This window comes from Hyaena hyaena, unplaced genomic scaffold, assembly GCF_003009895.1.
Source record: "Hyaena hyaena isolate Hyena2069 unplaced genomic scaffold, ASM300989v1 scaffold_4, whole genome shotgun sequence".
Taxonomy (NCBI): domain Eukaryota; kingdom Metazoa; phylum Chordata; class Mammalia; order Carnivora; family Hyaenidae; genus Hyaena; species Hyaena hyaena.
In genome coordinates this window covers 1,556,923-1,574,584 of record NW_024080636.1, presented here as the reverse complement: position 1 = coordinate 1,574,584, position 17,662 = coordinate 1,556,923, and the positions used below count along the sequence as shown (strand labels likewise).

Genomic DNA, 17,662 nt, shown 5'->3' with positions numbered 1-17,662 from the left:
AACCACCACCTTTTCCTCCCAACTTTATTTTTGAGAGCGAGGGAACACAAGCAGGGGAGGAGCAGAGAGAGGAGACACAGAATTCAAAGCAGGCTCCAGGCTCTGAGCTATCAGTGCAGAGTCTGAACTGGGGCTTGAACCCATGAACCATGAGATCATGACCTTAGCCAAAGTTGGACGCTTCACTGGCTGAGCCACCCAGGCGTCCACCAACTTGGTTTTTTAATCACCTCATCCTATGCATCTTATGCTCGAGCCCAACTTTTTCCAAAATGCGTTCTGAGAGATAAGAATTCAAGACTCATCACAGAAAAAGGGCCCCATGGTCAAATACAGCTTGCAAATTACTGTCAAATTCGCTTCTTTCTTAGAGACTCAGAATTAGTCTGTTATGTGCATGATGAAATCCCGATTTCCCCCAACTTACTTAACCACAAAACCATTTTGGTTTAACACCTGCTAACATGCATCAGAACATATTTCAAAAAAGCTCCCCCGAGCTTACTGATGATTGCGAAGCTTTGTTTCATGCCTTTGCATATGCTCCCTCTGCCAGGATGGCTCCATTACTCTAGTCTCTTGGCAAAAGCCTTTTTCAAATCTCATCTCCTAACATTTAGAGGCATGCCCACATTTCCTCTTAACCCCTCCATGCTATCAGGAAACATCTGTTGCTTTTTCCTTCTCTCCAGCACTGTTATTATTAGTATGTTCTATTATAATTATTTGTTTTGTCTCCCATGATGGTAGAAACCAAGCTCTATGCTCATATGTGGTGCTCAATGTTTGTTGAATGAATTAACTGCAAAAAGGCTTTTAAAAAGTTATTCTCTACTTATTCAAAGTTTCCTATCGTACCCAATACTCTGTACCCAGAGCCTTTCTAAAGGGCAACCAAGAGCACCATGGACATTCAAAGTTCTATTTAGGAGCACCTCAAGTCAGTAGAATTTTTAAACTCTGAAACATAGTAAAATCCCAAAATGACATTTTTTTTTTACAACCCATTACTGCCTTTCTTTTTTTTTTATTATTTATTTTATTTTATTTTAAAAAAGTTTTTTTTTTATGTTTTATTTATTTCTAGGAGAGAGAGAGAGACAGTGTGAGCAGGGGAGGGTCAGAGAGAGAGGGAATCACAGACTGAAACAGGCTCCAGGCTCTGAGCTGGCAGTCAGCACAGAGCCCGACGCGGGGCTTGAACCCACGAACCGCGAGATCATGACCTAGGTGAAAGTCGGACGCTTAACCGACTAAGCCACCCAGGCGCCCCCGTTACTGCCTTTCTTGAGCCCCTATGTCACTTGAGTCAAGACTCTATTACAATCCATTGTTATGTTTTCATTTATCTATTGCTTATCCACCACTCTGACTAGATAGTAAGCAACTCCAGGGAAAGGCAACTTCATCCACAATAACTACCAAAAAGTTACTGAATGAAGAGAACATTCTTTCTGGCTCAATAAAAAGTTCCAAAAGGACTCTACTAAGCCAGAGTTAAGACCTAGTGGTGGTATAACAAAAAAAAGACTAGATGGTAATTATACATTTAAATTGCTGACTTGCCACTTGTGATTCTGTTACTTTCAGTTCCCCACTCATAAATTGAGGATATCTGCCCTGACTTATGATTTGTGAATATCCAAGGAGATCTCATCTATTCAAAATGCCAGTGCACATGATGATATTAACGTTAAGAAGTGGTTAAATCTACTTACTGCACTGGGGCAAACAGAAGCATAATGAATAGAATTTTCAACCATCTGGCATATATACTCGAATATCTAGGCCTAAACTTTCATTAATAAAGGTTTTACACACAGCCTCAACAAACCCCCAAAAAAGTCACAAGCAAAGCAAGCTCTAAATCATAGGTTGTGGCTTCTGTGATTAAGACGAACTATTACACCTATTCAACTACTCCCATGGAGGGCAGCTTTCTGTAGCTTAAGTATTAAAGCCAAAGAGCAAGTTCTGTGCACTGGAGAATGGTTTTTATTTTTTTACAGGAAGGAAATCTTGATATAATTATCATCCCATTTTCAACAAATTAAAGTACATCAATGTAACAAACATACTCCAAGACATAGATCTGATTTCAAATACCACATGCTCTGGTTCACACACCGCTCATCTAATTGGCCAAAAACCCTGAGATATGATCCAACGGCAGATCCGCCTGCAGGGTAGATGACTGAGCTTTCACTGATCGAGGTTTATGTTCATCAGATTAACTGTTCACGACAGAGTACACCCTGAAAGAATAGCCCCCATTATTCCTGGACTCCTTTATCTTGCCCTTAGCAAAAGAGCTTTCAGACATTGAAAAGCCCAGAGAGTATTTCCAAGCATTGCCTCTTCCGAGAGGAACGGCTCAAATGATTTGTATTACTAAACATGTTTCTTGTACATTCTGTAGCCAGCTCTCAAGCCAACTCTTTGAAAACAGGACTTTCGATAACCTAACAAAAACAAGTTACTTGATGCGAGACGTTTTGTCACCTAAGCAAGTCAACTTGCTCAGTCAACTGAGCCAACATCTGGGAGTCGGAGTAACTCTGAAGACAGCCCCTCTTGGGGGATGGCACACACTTTCTCTCGGCAGTCATTCCAGCTTCCCAGAATACCTCAACGGTAGGGAGAACAGGGCCCACCCTTTTCCAGAAGCAGCAGGTAAGGAAGAAATCCGAGGAGCGCACAAAGGGTTTGGGAGTGGAGACCCCAGCACGAGAAGGGTCCGCCGAACCAGGGATCCCCTGAGACCAACTTGGATTCCTCTAGGGCTCCTCAGGTTTCTCACAGAGCAAGCCCCGGAGGGGACACCGTGAGAGGTGGGTCTAACCTGAGAGGCAGCGGGCACTTGGTACGGCGGGAACCAGCTTAGCCGCTGAGAGCAACCAAGGCATGACGGCCTCGTTCACGCGGCAGGAAGAAATAAAAGAAAACAGCCAGAGAAGCGACGGTCGGCCGAGCTACGTCGCCAGGAAACCAAGCCAAACGCCCCTCCCCTTCCGGCCGGCGCCGCTCGCCGGGCTTTCCTTCCCCGACGGCGCTGATTGCTGACGTCACGCCTAGGGCTATGATTGCCGCTCCGGACGGAGGGCCCATTTGGCGCCATGTCGTCGTGCTCCGTTAAATGCCTACAGCCACGGAATGTCCGATTCTAATGATCCCCCCCCCCCAAGCAGGGGCTGATATTTCTCGTCTCCTTCAAAGCACTATGTGGGAGGATTGATCCATCCAGAGAACTGGCTCAGCGTTTAGAATATAAGCATGCGGGCTTACAGGCAGGCAACAGCCTGAACAGCCGCACTTCTAGAAGGTTCTAGGTAGTGCGCAGGAGCAGAGGTGGAGGGAGTAGGAATGAACAGGCGAAGGACCCGGGGTCACGAGACCGTTGGGTAGGAGGAGCCAGCGGCCGGGGAGGTTCTAGTGTGTTCTGCCTCGCGGCAGCCGCCCCCTTCCACACGGTCACGCTGAGCTAGTACCCGCGCCTGGAATCGGGCCGCAACCTTAGCCGCGCCCGCCGTCTTTTCTGGACCATGGACCCCCGCAAAGTGAGCGAGCTTCGAGCCTTCGTGAAAATGTGCAAGCAGGATCCGAGCGTTCTGCACACCGAGGAAATGCGCTTCCTGCGGGAGTGGGTGGAGAGGTGAGACTCGGGCCGAGGACCGTTGGGGGTGGGAAGAGGGACGGCCGGAGGGGGAGCTGGGCCGCCGCTGGCGCGGGGAGCACGGGCGAGGAGCTCCGCCGCGAGGGCGCGTCGAGTCGCCTCCTCCTTGGGGCTCTCCCCGGCCAGGAAAGGGAGGCGACTTCAGGGGCTAATGGAGGAGCGGGAAGCGTAGACGGTACGAGGAGGGGTGATTACAACTCGGTCCCCTCACCCTGAGGTCGCCCGGGGTGTGTCCTGAGCCAAATACAAATGCAGACGATTGCAGGGACTTGGGCGCTGTAGACGCGGTGGTGGGGAGGGAAAGCTGCAAGATTTCTCTTTCGCGTGGAGTTTTTCTTGAGATCTCTGGCGTCCTGCTTAGGTCGCAGTGACACAGAGCTCTTTTACGCACTACGTCTCTAAATAGTGTTTTAATAATGATAACTTGTTATATAATGAGTTGTAATAAAGATGGTAACACTGTTTGGCTTCCTTTAAATTTACAGCGATTCTAACTGCGTAGAATTATTTTGGGAGTCACTTACTGTGCCTCCGTAGTAGCAGTGCCGTTACACTTAACACTTGAAATAGGAGTTTTCAAGGACCAGCATGTTTCCATGATCTATTCTTGTTATCCTTAAATCTGGAGTACTTCGCTACGTGCGCGGAATTAATTGAGTAGGCATTGTGCCAGATGCTTGAAAACAGTGTGAGTGCAGTTTATTTAGTGATACAGAAGAATAAATAAGGAAATTTGTGGTAATATTTACCATATAATAGAGATTAATGTTTTGCATATTGGAGGAGAACTTAAGGGAGAAAGGGAAATCTTCCCCGAGATGATTTTTTAAAAATCACTGATAGTGGTGAGGGATTTAAAAGATGAAACACAAACACAAATCGCATTTCATGGTGATAATAGTGACAGTGCAACGCAACGTGACTCCTTAGAGGTACTGCCCTGGGTATTGATTTTTTTATAGGGGAGGAGGAATGCACGATTACCAAATGCTTGAAAGAGCATGTTTCTCAACAAACTCCGCTAAGGAAAAAGCTTAAGTTACAACTTATCAGCGGTGTATATAGTGGTAAAATTTTTTTCTTCAAGAAGTTTCTCAGCCTTTTTCTCCTCCACCAGTTTTTGAACTACTGTAAGAGTTTGTTCATGTTATTAGCGTAAACTTCTGAGCACACTTAGAATTATTGTAGTAACTGTTGACAGTAGTTAACAAGAATACTGTTTTGTAACAGAAAAACCTTAAAGATGCTAATTTCAGGACTAGGAATTTAGACCTAGTTTAGTCATTTGTTACTGAATAACTTGACAATCTCAATGTCTCACTTAAGACATTAGTACGTTTTTTTAACACTCATTAAAAGAAAGAGCCTACAATTGTTTCTAAAATTCCAGGTAAAGTAGGCATATATACCACAGGGAAGTTTAATATTTGTCATCAAGAGTGAACATTATACTGAGTGTATACAATGTTTTTGTTCCACAGCTGTGAAGAAAAGGTTAAGACGTTTCTAAAGAAAATGTAACTCGAGGGGCGCCTGGGTGGCTTAGTCGGTTAAGCGTCCGACTTTCGCTTGGGTCATGATTTCGGGGTTCGTGGGTTCGAGCCCCACGTCGGGCTCTGTGCTGACTGCCAGCTCAGAGCCTGGAGCCTGTTGCGGAGTCTGTGACTCTCTCTCTGATCCTCCCCTGCTCACGCGCGCTCTCTCTCTCTCTCCTAGAAATAAAAAAAATATATATTAAAAGAAAAAGACACTTTAAAAAAAAAAAAGAAAATGTAACTTGTGGTGGAGTGATGGTTCTGTAGAGAATTCTGTTATAAGGTCTGGAAATTATTGTCAGACATTATTTCCAGAAAATACTTAATGTGTCTTTTTTTTTTTTAGTATTTCACATTGGTAATTCCAATTTCTGTTCCTGGTTCCATTTACATGTTTCACGTGGCATCCAAAATCCAAATTTTTGGTTTCAGTATGGAATGAACCATCTTGGCACGTGTACAGGCCCTATTCTGAAGCTTTTGTTATCTCTTTATTTTAATCTAAATTAAAATTTTTGTAGGCTTTGAGGCCTTTATTTGAAGTGCATCAATTTCTCTCTGCCTTCGCATCAGCCTTCTTAAGTACAGGGTTATAGAAGATTGGGCAGAATGTGGATATTTCTGGGTCCAGTAATATTCCTAGGCCTAATCCTACTTTTAGAGCTTCCTAAATCCAAACCATTTCAGAGTTCCCTTTTCATACTAGATGAGTTGTAGGTACTCTGGCTTAGACATTTGTTTTTAAATAAAGAATTCGTTTAGTCTATTTGTTTGCCAGAATTTCTACCATTGATTGTAGCTTAAAGTTTTATTTGGGTTAAGAATTCATTTAACAGCCTTTTTTTTTTTTTAATGTTTATTTTTGAGAGAGAGCGCACAAGCAGGGGAGGAGCAGAGAGGGAGACACAGAATCCCAAGCAGATTCCAGGCTCCAAGCTGTTAGCCCAGAGCCCAGAAGGGCTCAAACTCATGAATCGCGAGGTCATCACCTGACCTCAACCTACTGAGCCACCCAGGTGCCCCAACAGCCTTTTTTATCGGACAAAGGGAAATACGAAGAAGAAATTTTTTTTGTCTCCGTAATCATTGAGGATCCAGGGAGACTATGATCTTTTCAACAAATATGTTTTGGGATATTTTTTTTGTAGAGAAAGAAGCATTGTTTGACACTATTTTATTATTTCATTTTATGGTAATTTAAGATCAAAGGGAGTATCTTTGTATTTTAATTTCCAGCACAGTGCATGGCACATAGTTTTTAATATATTAAATGAACAGGATGCATTTCTAGTCTCAGTGAGTTTAGAGTGTAATACCCAGTTTTTTGTAGGTGTATAAGTAACAATTGCTCAAGGCAACTGGAATGTATCAAATTAAGGGAAATATGAATGAGGTCTTGTGTGATTCCATATGAGGAAGGTCTCTGCATTAGCTCTAGTTGGCAGCATGAACAACTATACTGGCAAAGTCCAGTTTGCAGTGTTGGGCAGGGACTAGCTTGTTTTAAGTCTTGGAAGCATTAAATGAAATTTCTGTACCTATAAATTGGTGTTAACCTTCTGACAGGTAACTAGAATTTGGAATGTGAGAAACTCTATATGCAGCTTATGAATAAGCCTTGTGTTCTCTCTCCTCCAGTTTTAAAAATAAAAAAATAAAATTTTTGAAACTTGCAGAAAAGTTGCAAGTACAGTACAAACTATTTTTCCTGTAACTATTCCCAATGTTGTGCCCCGAGCACCTTTGTGTATTTCCGACAAACAAGGACAAAGTGTACAATGCAACTATCAAATTTAGGAAACTAAGAATGCTGCATTAATGCTAATCCTCAGAATTACATGTTACACTTGATTGTGATTCTTAATCTCTATTCTGAAAGATTAAGTCATTCCTTGACTTTCATGACCTTAGCAGTTTTGCATATTACAGGCTAGTTATTTTGGATAATTTCTTTCAACTTGGGTTTGTCTCATCTTTCCTAAGGATTAGATTTAGCTTAATATATTTCTTGGCAAGACCATCCCTTCCCAAAATTTTAATGTAACTTAGACTATCATGTCTGTGTTTGAATGTCTACCTCAGTACATTCCTGAATGTTGCATTTCGAAACTTAGGGGAAAAAACAGCTTCAGAAGTTGTGTGTTTTCATTAAAATTTAACTGCAAAAAATGATCATTTGATTACTGTGCTTTTTTTGCAAAGTACAAAGTAGTTTGTAGATTAGAACTTTAAAGAGTTTTGCTGTGTTTATGCCTATTTCTTATGAAATTATTTGCTCAATTGTAACTAAGAATTAAATTTATTTTTTTGCATGTGGGAACAATTTTTTCTTAAGGTTACTGAGTAAGTGAAGATTATTTTGTAACTGTCACATCAAAGCAGAACGGGAAAAGTGTATACATTTTTCTTGATGGGTGCTTAACAAGAAATTCCAGACTTTGTTATTGCATTTGCTGTTTTATTTTTGTTGTTGTTTATTATTTTGAGAGAGAGATTGAGAGCATGCAGGCAGAGTAGAGGCAGAGAGAGTGGGAGAGAGAGAATCCCAAGCAGGCTTTGTACTGTCAGTGCAAAGCCCAGTACAGGGCTTGAATTTACAGAACCCTGAGATCGTTACCTGAGCTGAAATCAAGAGTTAGATGCTCAACCAACTGAGCCACCCAGGCACTCATGCATTTGCTGTTTTAGATTTACAGTTTTGTTTCATGTTGGCTTCAATATAAGTGAAAAGGCAAGCCACAGGGCAAGAGAAGATAACTTGCAACACAGAAAACTGACAGGGCTTGTACGCAGAGTATATGAAGAGCACCTACAGATATATGTGACACTCTAATAGAAAACTGGAGGAGAGTTGAACTTTACAAAAAATGCTATGCAGATGGCCAATAAATAAGTGAAAAGGGACTTGACTACAATAAGATACCACTATGCATCTATCAAAATGGCTAAAAATGTAAAAGATGGACAATAGCTAAGCATTGGCCAAAGTGTGGAGCAACTGGATTTCTTACGCGCTGCTGATAGAAGTATAAATTGGTAGAAGAACTTTGGGGAGCCAGTATCCATTTAAATCCAACATACATATACCCTATGTTGAGAAATTCCACTCACCTGAAATGAATGTAAACATGGATATAACTCTAATTATAATCAACACTTAAGGGTGTTTTGAATCAGGTTCCTTTTTGTTTTCCAACTTAATATATCTCCTATCTTGCATTTCCTAAGGCAAATTTTTAGTTAAGTCTTTGTGATCTCCAGCTTTCACTATCGTGAAGGCCCTTAATCCATTTAACATTTTAGTCACTGGACTGCTGCATGTGGCCCATATGCTTCAGAGTCTGCCCCAAGTGGAGCATATTGCACTAATTCTTAATTATCTTTTTTTCCTTCTTGTTTTAAAGTTATTTGTGTATAATTCATGGAGTTCCTTTGGAATATTTGGGAAAGGACTTGCAAGGCCAAGAGGAAGTATTAATGGGTGGATTATGGGAAGGGATAAGGAGAAAATTTAAACTGTGAAGAACATTTGAATATAAGAAGAAAGAATCCTTGTAGGTTCCACTCAGAGGAAACATTTTGAATTATTATACCATGATTTCATAATCATTTCATAAACTGCTTATTTGAATTAAGTGAGCTCTTAACTAAAGTTGAAGCTTTGGATTCAGTATACCTGTACAAATGATTTTGTCATTCTGTGTTTTCTGCCTCTTTTCTTTTGGGAATGGGCACAGACCAGCTCCGTAATTACATTTTTATTAGGCTGAGGCAAAGAAAGGGTTAGATTTTCAACCAGTTTGCTAAAGTAAATAAAATTTTAAGGTGAAAAAACAATAAGCATTAAAATTGAGTTTACCCCTTAAAGGTTTGGAAAGGTAACTATCTAAGTGCCTTTTTTCCAGCGTAAATAATGTTGCTTGGCTCAGTGAATTTTAATTTTCTAAACAAATATTTTCTTTCTCACCTTCTTCAAGCATGGGGGGTAAAATACCACCTGCTACTCATAAAACTAAATCAGAAGACAATATCAAGGTAAGTTACAAATTTCATTTGTATGTTTAGTGATAAAATAGTATATGAGGTTCCTTAGAGGTGGTTTTAAAGTGCTACTCTCAAGTTACCACTCTGGATTCCCTTAGGTTCACTTGGAGATAAGATCTTTGTAAAATTTCTATTTGGACATCAAGTGTCTGGAATCTGATTTAACACTGAGAATTTGGGGTTGAATGTTCACCATGTTTGGGAATAAATGCTCTGTGTGTGTTACATGCATGACCTGTGGGTGGTAAGCTCTGTGATTGTATGCATTTCCTAATTGTCATCATTGTATTGTTAGCACCCACACAGGATTTTATGCATTGTGGGTACTTAATTAATATTTGCAAAGTAAATGAAAAATAGCCCAAATCAGTAATTCTTAAGTTTTTATACCATATCACTTAATAGGTTATTTCTGAGTTGTGAGTCCTGATGTTGCCTTAGCATATTTGCCAAAAAGTTAAGATCAGGAGAAGGTTGACAGTAGCTGAAGTTTAGAAATGCGGGTGGCATTTAAGAATGCTTCCTTCAGAATTCTTATTTCTCCTATTTTGTGCTTTTCTATCTAAAATATTTTTCCTCAAGTTTTCTGATTAGCAGTCTTAGGTTGATAAGAAAATTTACTATTTTATTTAGAACCTTAAACAAGTTTTATCTATTTGGGTATGAAATCAGAAGTTGTATCTTTGAACAAGTGACATAAGAGAACTTTAGCAAAAGCCCCCGAAGTAGTTATTCTTTCTTTAGAGGAGTCATTTGTCAAGAGTTTAGTAGTTTCTGATAGGATACCTAGATTGGATATTTTGCCATGTGGTAAACATGTATGAAGACAAATTAAATTGAATCTATGTTCCTGTTAAAATATTTTTATAACAAAATATTCTGATTTGGGATTCTAATTGGTCTTATTTTCAGTATATGCTAAAGCATCTGACACTTTGCATATGGTAGGAGCTCAATATTCAGTTTGTAGTAAGATCGGGCTTTGATTCCAATTTTTAAGAGTTGCGAAGAGAAGAAACCAAATAACTGGCTACATAATATTACTAATACAATTGAATGACTAGATCGGGGTGTGATCTATTCTCTGTGATACACAACATCATTAAATGAAAAGGACAAAGTGCAAGGCCGGCTGTCTTATATATATGTGCATTGAGACTGTTTAATGGGATATGCCAGAAATCACAGTGGTTACTTACAGTGGGAAGGAAATTTGGTTTTCATCATGTGTACTTTGAAATTCTTTGAATTATCATTTGTGTATTATAGTTCTATTGCTCCTTATTTGAAATTCCAAACTCAAAAACCCTTGAAATTGTCAAGATTTTTAGTAAGTTTGTTTGGCAGTAAAGCATAATCTAAACAGATATGAGACTACTTATAGTCTTTATCCCACTTATTGTGAATGCTCAGACTTTGTTTTGCAGAAGTAATGTGTTTATGGAGAGTTGTAGACTGCAGTGCCTCTTGAGGGTATAACATAACTGTGGGATATGTATTTGTATTAGCTTCCTATAATCCAGTATTTTTTAAATTCTAAAACTCATCTAAAATGTTTGGATCAAGGATTGGACCTATACTTAATTTAGAAAGAGAAGTGAAAACAGAAAACTAAAGTTGACCAAAATGGAACAAGAAAAGGAGCATTAACAGCTGAAATACAATGGATGTGAGAAGTTTATATATAAGTTTTAATAAATTAGTTTATATATATTGGGTGTGTTATTAAATACTGAAAGTGTTGTTTGCCTTCCCTTTGCTAGGAAGAAAAAACAGATAGTAAGAAGGCGGAGGAAAACATAAAGACAGACGAACCATCAAGTGAGGAAAGTGATCTAGGTGAGGAGAAAGTAGTTTGTATTTGATAACCTCATGATAAGATCCTATGCTGATTTTTACTAAATTGAATAAATCAAGGCTGTCTAATAGAAATGTAATGTAGCTGAGCTACATATGAAACAAAATTTTTAGTAGCCACTTTTAAAAAATTAAAATTAAACAGATGAAATTAATTCAAGTAAATATATCTAAACTAATATATCTAGAATATTAGCATTTCAATATGTAACCAGTATGGAGAAATTATTAGTGAAATATTTTCCTCTTTGTCATACAAAGTCTTGGAAGTCCAGAGTGTATTTTATCCTTACAGCACATTTCAATGCAGATGTTAGAGGTTATGTTTTTGTTGAAAGTATTTGATCTATATTCATATTTAATGAAACTTGTAGTTGGAAAAGTTGGGTAACATATCCAAGTTCTAAAAGTTTTTTTCCCTTTTTTTTTTTGAAAAGTTTTCCAAGGGCCCTTGGGTGGATTTGTTGGTTAAGCTTTTGGCTCAGGTCATGATCTCACAGTTTTGTGAGTCTGAGTCCCGCATGGGGCTCTGCTACCAGCCCAGAGCCTGTTTTGGATTCTCTCTCCCTCTTTCTCTTCTTCTCCCCCCGCTTACACTGTCTCTGTGTTTCTCAAAAATAAACTTAAAAAAACATTTTATTTTGGGGCGCCTGGGTGGCTCAGTTGGTTGAGCGTCCGACTTTGGCTCAGGTCATGATCTCACTGTTTGTAGGTTTAAAGCCCTGTGTCGGGCTCTGCTGACAGCTAGCTCAGAGCCTGGAGCCTGTTTTCAGATTTTGTGTCTTCCTCTCTCTCTGACCCTCCCCTGCTCCTGCTGGCTTGCTCTCTCTCTCGTAAATAAGTAACGCATTAAAAAATTTTTATTTTAAGGTTTTCTGATAACTGAATCAAGTACCAAAAAATTATTTTCCTATTAGTACTTGCATGTACCCTGAGCCATGAGTTTGGTTGTTTTTGTTTGGGGTTTTTTTAGGCTACAGACTGACAAAAATCTCTTCCTAAATTTGGAAGTCCTTTGAGACTATAAATATATGTCCCAGATACTAAATGGGCAGTCTCTTAACTCATAGAATCTGTCTAAAAGCTAGAGAAGAATATTTGTAATTTTTCAAATTTGAACCAAATGAACTATGGTACTGTTAGAAGGGGTTTCTTGTTTGGAGGCTTATTTCAAAGTCTTTCACTTTTTGTAAAATATCTTTTCTAGTCTCGTAATTTCTAAAAATTTTCATTACTATAATAATGTCTTAACCAACTCTGGATTCAAAAGGTTTTTTTCTTGTATGAGTTAAGCTGTTGTATAATTAGATAAAGTGACAAGATCAGTTACTGTTAAAAATTGACTAAAATTTTTTTGTTTGAGTTAATTCTGACTTCAGGTAGCTAATTTCAGTTTCATTCTCTTTTGACTGTCAACAAGAAACATTAAGTTCACTCTGTTTGCTAAAAATGTCTCTTAATGTCCATTATTTTGAGAAGTTTTATATATAGAGCAGTTATTTTGTTTTGCTTTGCTGTAACAGATTACACTTGTCATGAAATTTATGGCATACCTCATTACTGTTTTGGTTATAGTGCTAGTTTTGGCATTTGAGTCTGTAGCAATGTTCCTTTATTTTAAAATTAAACTTTATTTAAAAAATTAATATTTCATTATGATTTACATCATTATTATAATTTGTGCTATCTGAATAAAATTTTTTAAACATAGTACACTGATATGCAGAATGAAATATTTGAACAGAGTCATTTTGACACTAAGTCATTGGCGTGTCTGTGTAATACTAGAAACTGTACACTTGCCAACATTTCCAGTATAAGATAATGATAAACATCTCAGGTGATGGAACAGTTAAAATGAAATGTAATCTTAACAAAACAGTAAAGTAATATTTAGTGGGGAAATATTTTACAGTGCATCAGTTTAAATAAATTAAAGTAAAATACTCAGTTTATCAGTTGCAGTAACCATAGTTCATTAGTTTTTCATAGTCTTATGTGGTTAGTAGCTGCTATATGGGGCAGCACCGGTCTTATTTATCATTTTTTTAACTTCGGCAGAAATTGACAATGAAGGTGTGATTGAACCAGATACTGATGCCCCTCAAGAAATGGGAGATGAAAGTGTAGAGGTAAGTCCAGTGGCTTATTTTCTGCTTCTAGTAAGGAATATAAAGGTCCCACCTATCCCAATGACTTATATGACATAATTCTGCCAGGAAAAGTACATACTAAGTCATTCTCTGACTTAAGGCATTTAGGAAGGCATTTTATTTTAGTTCTTAAAATATTTGTGAAAATTCCCATTATTTTTAATCATACTCTCTAATAATTTCTGAAATTTTTGTTATTTGTTGTTTATCTACTTTTTCAATTTGCATTTGGTTTGACTGGTCTTTAAGTTCCCCTAACATTTATGTTTACAGATGTAATTACTTATTAATGGGTTATCTATTAAATTGTTTTCCCTTTTTTTTTTCAAAATTTTTTTTAACATTTATTTATTATTAAGAAACTGAGAGAGAGCATGAGCATGGGAGGGGCAGGGAGAGGGGGAGACTAAGAATCCGAAGCAGGTTCCAGGCTCTGAGTTGTCAGCACAGAGCCTGATGTGGGGCTCGAACCCACAAGTGGTGAGATCACGACCTGATTTTAAGTTGGATGCTCAACTGACTGAGCCATCCAGGCGCCCCTATTATATTGTTTTCCAAAGTGGTTTTGTCACAGCAGATACAGTGTTACCCTAGGTGGTGAAAATTGGTTCTTTGGATGAGAGTTTGCAAAAAACTTAGATATTATAATAGTGGTCTTCCAAAGGGTCATAACATATATGTGGTATATCTGGTATTAAAATGGAGTGGGGGAGTATTAAAAAATGTCTCAAATGGCTGGCTTTGGGGGGGTTGACAATGAGAAAAGGCTCAATTGAGAAGCACTGAAATGTAGTAATAGTAGTTTAGAAGCTTGGTCCATATCCTCACCAACACTTGATACTATCAGATTTCATATTTACTAGTCTTATGGTGTGAAATGGAATATACCCTTGTGGCTTTCAATGTGAGTTTTTCTGATTTCTAATAAAGTTGAGCATATTCTTAGGTTTGCATTCACAGGTATTTGTGAAGTCCTATTTCCCATTTTTCTTCTGGTTTGACTTTTTCATACTGATTTTTAGTTCATTTTATATTCTAGAGACTAACAATTTGTCATTTATATGTGCTCCACTTATTTTCTGCTAGTTTGTGGTTGGTCTTTTATTTTTTTATGTTTTAATAAATAGAATCTTTCAGTTCTCTTAAATTGATAATTATTTTATATATCCTGCTTTATTATCTCAGGGTTATAATTGCTGTAATATATTTTTCTGTTTTGAAAATTTTATGTTAACCTTTCACCCTTAATCTGCTTGTCAGCACTATTAAAGAATTCCTTTCCCCACCAATGCCAAAAGACATTTTCATGTAACATGTGAGCCACTTTTAGTGCTCCATGTCTAATTTTTTTCTGTGTGCTATTGACACATTGTCTTACCTCAGTTTTATATTAACTCTCGTTATCTAGTAGGGCAAGGACCCCCTACAATTTAGGAGTATTTTGGCTGTTTTGTTCACCTTTCTTTTTCCATATAAATTTCAGAATTATTATCAAGTGTTGTCATACACTCCCCTCACCCCCCCATTAGAATTGCATTAAATCTAAATCAAGTTAGGGAGAAGATACAGCTAACTATTGAGATTAACTACCCATGAATCTTTATCGTCTAATTTTTTAGGTCTTTCCTAATGTTTTTAAGTACTTTTTTAGCATTTTCTCCATAAAGCTATGTGCATCTTTAAGAATGAATATAGGTACTTTTTGTCACTGTTTGTAAAAGAAATTTTTAAAATTATGTATTTTTTTAGTTGATGATGTGTCACTTTGAAGTATCTAGGTTTATAATACTTTATTTGTGCTACTAGGGATGTATTGGGCATTTAAAAAAATTTTAATGCTTTTATTTTTGAGAGGGGAGGGGGGAATGAGTGGGTGAGGGACAGAGAGAGGTAGACACAGAATCTGAAGCAGGCTCCAGGCTCTGAGCTATCAGCACAGAGCCTGACATGGGACTTGAACTGGGCAATCACTCTCTGAGCTGAAGTTGGACACTTGACCAGTCGCCCAAGCCACCCAGGGGCCCCTATTGGGCATTTTAATTTCTAGGGTTAACTTTCTTTAGCTCTGGAACATTTCGGCTAGTATCTTTCACATACTGCCTTTTCCCCATTCTCTCTACTGTCGTTCGGGAGCCCTAGTTAGATACGTTTTAGACTTTTTCACTATTAAATTCCATCTCTTTATCACTGCTGAATGATATATGCTTTTGATGTTCGAATTTGAGTGCTTGTGTTTTTCATCTTTATGTTTTGTTTTGATATATTTTAAAGCACACTTGGTTATTTATAAGTCACTTTTTCCTTATTTTCAAAATGTGCCTCTATTTTTTTAAACACATTAAAATCTTTGTCAAACTCTTACTTGCCTCATTCTTTTATTTTTCTTGATTTTTGCTCAGTTACTTATGGAGTGTGTGTGTGTGTGTGTGTGTGTGTGTGTGTGTGTGTGTTTTGACCTCATGTGCTTGTGTGTTGATATTTTGACCATGAATTCTTTGACATTCCACCTGTGGAGAAATTTTTGAGGCCTGGGTAGAAGGTGTGTATTCCTCCAAAGAGGGAAGTGTTTGCTTCTATCAAGACTCTGAATTGGAGCTAGCTGATCAAGGACCACTTTAAAATGTCAGCATGGGGCGCCTGGGTGGCTTAGTTGGTTAAGCGTCCGACTTTCGCTTAGGTCATGATCTCACAGTTCGTGGGTTCGAGCCCCACATTGGGCTCTGTGCTGACTGCCAGCTCAGAGCCTGGAGCCTGTTTCAGTCTGTGACTCCCTCTCTGACCCTCCTCTGCTCACGCTGTCTCTCTCTCTCCTAGAAATAAATTAAAAAAAAAAATTTAAAAAAAATGTCAGCATGGTTTTTTTGTTGTTGTTTGTGTAACTATACAAGTAATGTGAATTCTGTCAAACTCTGGCTTACCATTATAAGTTTACAGGGGTGATTTTTTTTTCTTTCTACTTGGCTGTTCCTTTCATTGGGACACATTTATTTTTGGTTTGCTATTCTTGCAGGTATAGGCATTTGGGTGGGATTCCAGATTTTTTGGAGGGTGTCTGATTAGACGACATGTATTCTTTTCACCTGAATCTAGATTTTCTTTCATGTGTCCTGTATCAACATTCAAAAACAGAACTGTTAGATCACCAGGTTTGACACCTGCCTGAAAGGGTGAAAGCAGATGGAGTGCTTGGCTACCTTACTGGATGTCAGGTCTTCATTTAATCTTCTTCTTTGAGAATTTCTACATTACTAGGTCAAAGATGACTTTTACATTTATTCAGGATTTCATGTGTACCGTATTGCCATAAACTGACGTCTTTTTTTTTTTTTTTTTTTTTTGGATTTGTAGGATAACTAGCTGGTAAAGTGTGTCTTTGTTCTGTTTTAAAAAGATTTTTAAACGTGTAGTAATTTTGTTGGAATTACTTTGAATTTATTGAGTAACTTGGGGTGGGGTTGAAGTATTCAAAAAATTTTTTCTTGGGGCACATGGTTGGCTCAGTTAAGTTTCTGGCTTTTGATCTCAGCTGAGGTCTTAATCTCAGTGTCATGAGTTCAAGCCCCATATTGGGCTTCATGCTCAGTATGTAGCCTACTTAAAAGTTTTTTTCCCCACGAACATAGTATACATCTTGTGTTTAATAGAATTTTACTTTCCTTCCTTGAAAGACTTACATGTAATGATATCTTGTTCTGTCCAATTTTATAACTGATTTTTGCTGATGTAGACGAACTCTTGGTATTTTATTCATTTCTGTGTTTCTAAGGGCTTTATTGAATTGTCTTAGTAGACCTGGCAAACTGTCCAATTTTTTGGGTTTTCAAATTAAATATGAAGACGGCTTGGTGTTTGCTTCTGGTTCTTAATCCTACCGAATCATTCTTAATGAACTAGGCAGCAGCAATAATATTTTACACAGTGGTTAATGATGGAATCAATCTTTTTTGCTTTTTAAAGAAACAACTACTTAACTTTCCATTTAGATAGGATGTTTGCTATAAGTTTTTGTTGCTAATGATCATTGTACTGTCAACATCTTGTATATTATTCTGTACAGTATAGGTACTCTGTAGATCTTTGTTGGAACAAAAGAATGAGACATTTCACTTAAAATTCAAGTATAACAGGAATTAGCTTTAGTTACATCTTTATGAGGAGACTGAGTTTTAGTATTGGTGACTAAGTAGACAGGAGTTGATAAGATCAGGGCAGGAACATCCTGCTTAGGTTGGTTGGGATGGAGGGAAGCAAAGGTCATATCTAAAGTAAAGGTAGGGAGTGAAATTTACTGTTCATTATAAAGGATTAAAGCTCATCTTGTGTAATTTCTTACTAATCACTTGCCATAGTTATCTCTTTGCTCTCTGGAAACAAGAGAAGAAAGAGTGAAAATGAGGGTT

The 17,662-nt window shown here is 38.0% G+C and overlaps 2 protein-coding genes across 3 annotated transcripts in view; one reads left to right on the top strand and one right to left on the bottom strand.

Moving 5' to 3' along the window:
• Nucleotides 1-2,994, bottom strand: part of XPNPEP3 (X-prolyl aminopeptidase 3) — a 65,828-nt gene extending 62,834 nt beyond the window's left edge. For both annotated transcript variants that reach the window (XM_039236146.1, XM_039236167.1), the window contains exon 1: nucleotides 2,843-2,994. In XM_039236146.1, coding sequence (XP_039092077.1) covers nucleotides 2,843-2,906 — 64 coding nt within the window. In that variant the 5' untranslated portion in view covers nucleotides 2,907-2,994. The remainder of the gene's footprint in view (nucleotides 1-2,842) is intronic.
• Nucleotides 2,995-3,383: 389 nt separating this feature from the next.
• ST13 (ST13 Hsp70 interacting protein) overlaps nucleotides 3,384-17,662 on the top strand; it is a 31,558-nt gene continuing 17,279 nt past the window's right edge. Inside the window, exons 1-4 of the mRNA XM_039235510.1 lie at nucleotides 3,384-3,652; nucleotides 9,186-9,243; nucleotides 11,016-11,091; nucleotides 13,171-13,241. Of these exons, the coding sequence (XP_039091441.1) occupies nucleotides 3,543-3,652; nucleotides 9,186-9,243; nucleotides 11,016-11,091; nucleotides 13,171-13,241 (315 nt within the window). The 5' untranslated portion in view covers nucleotides 3,384-3,542. The remainder of the gene's footprint in view (nucleotides 3,653-9,185; nucleotides 9,244-11,015; nucleotides 11,092-13,170; nucleotides 13,242-17,662) is intronic.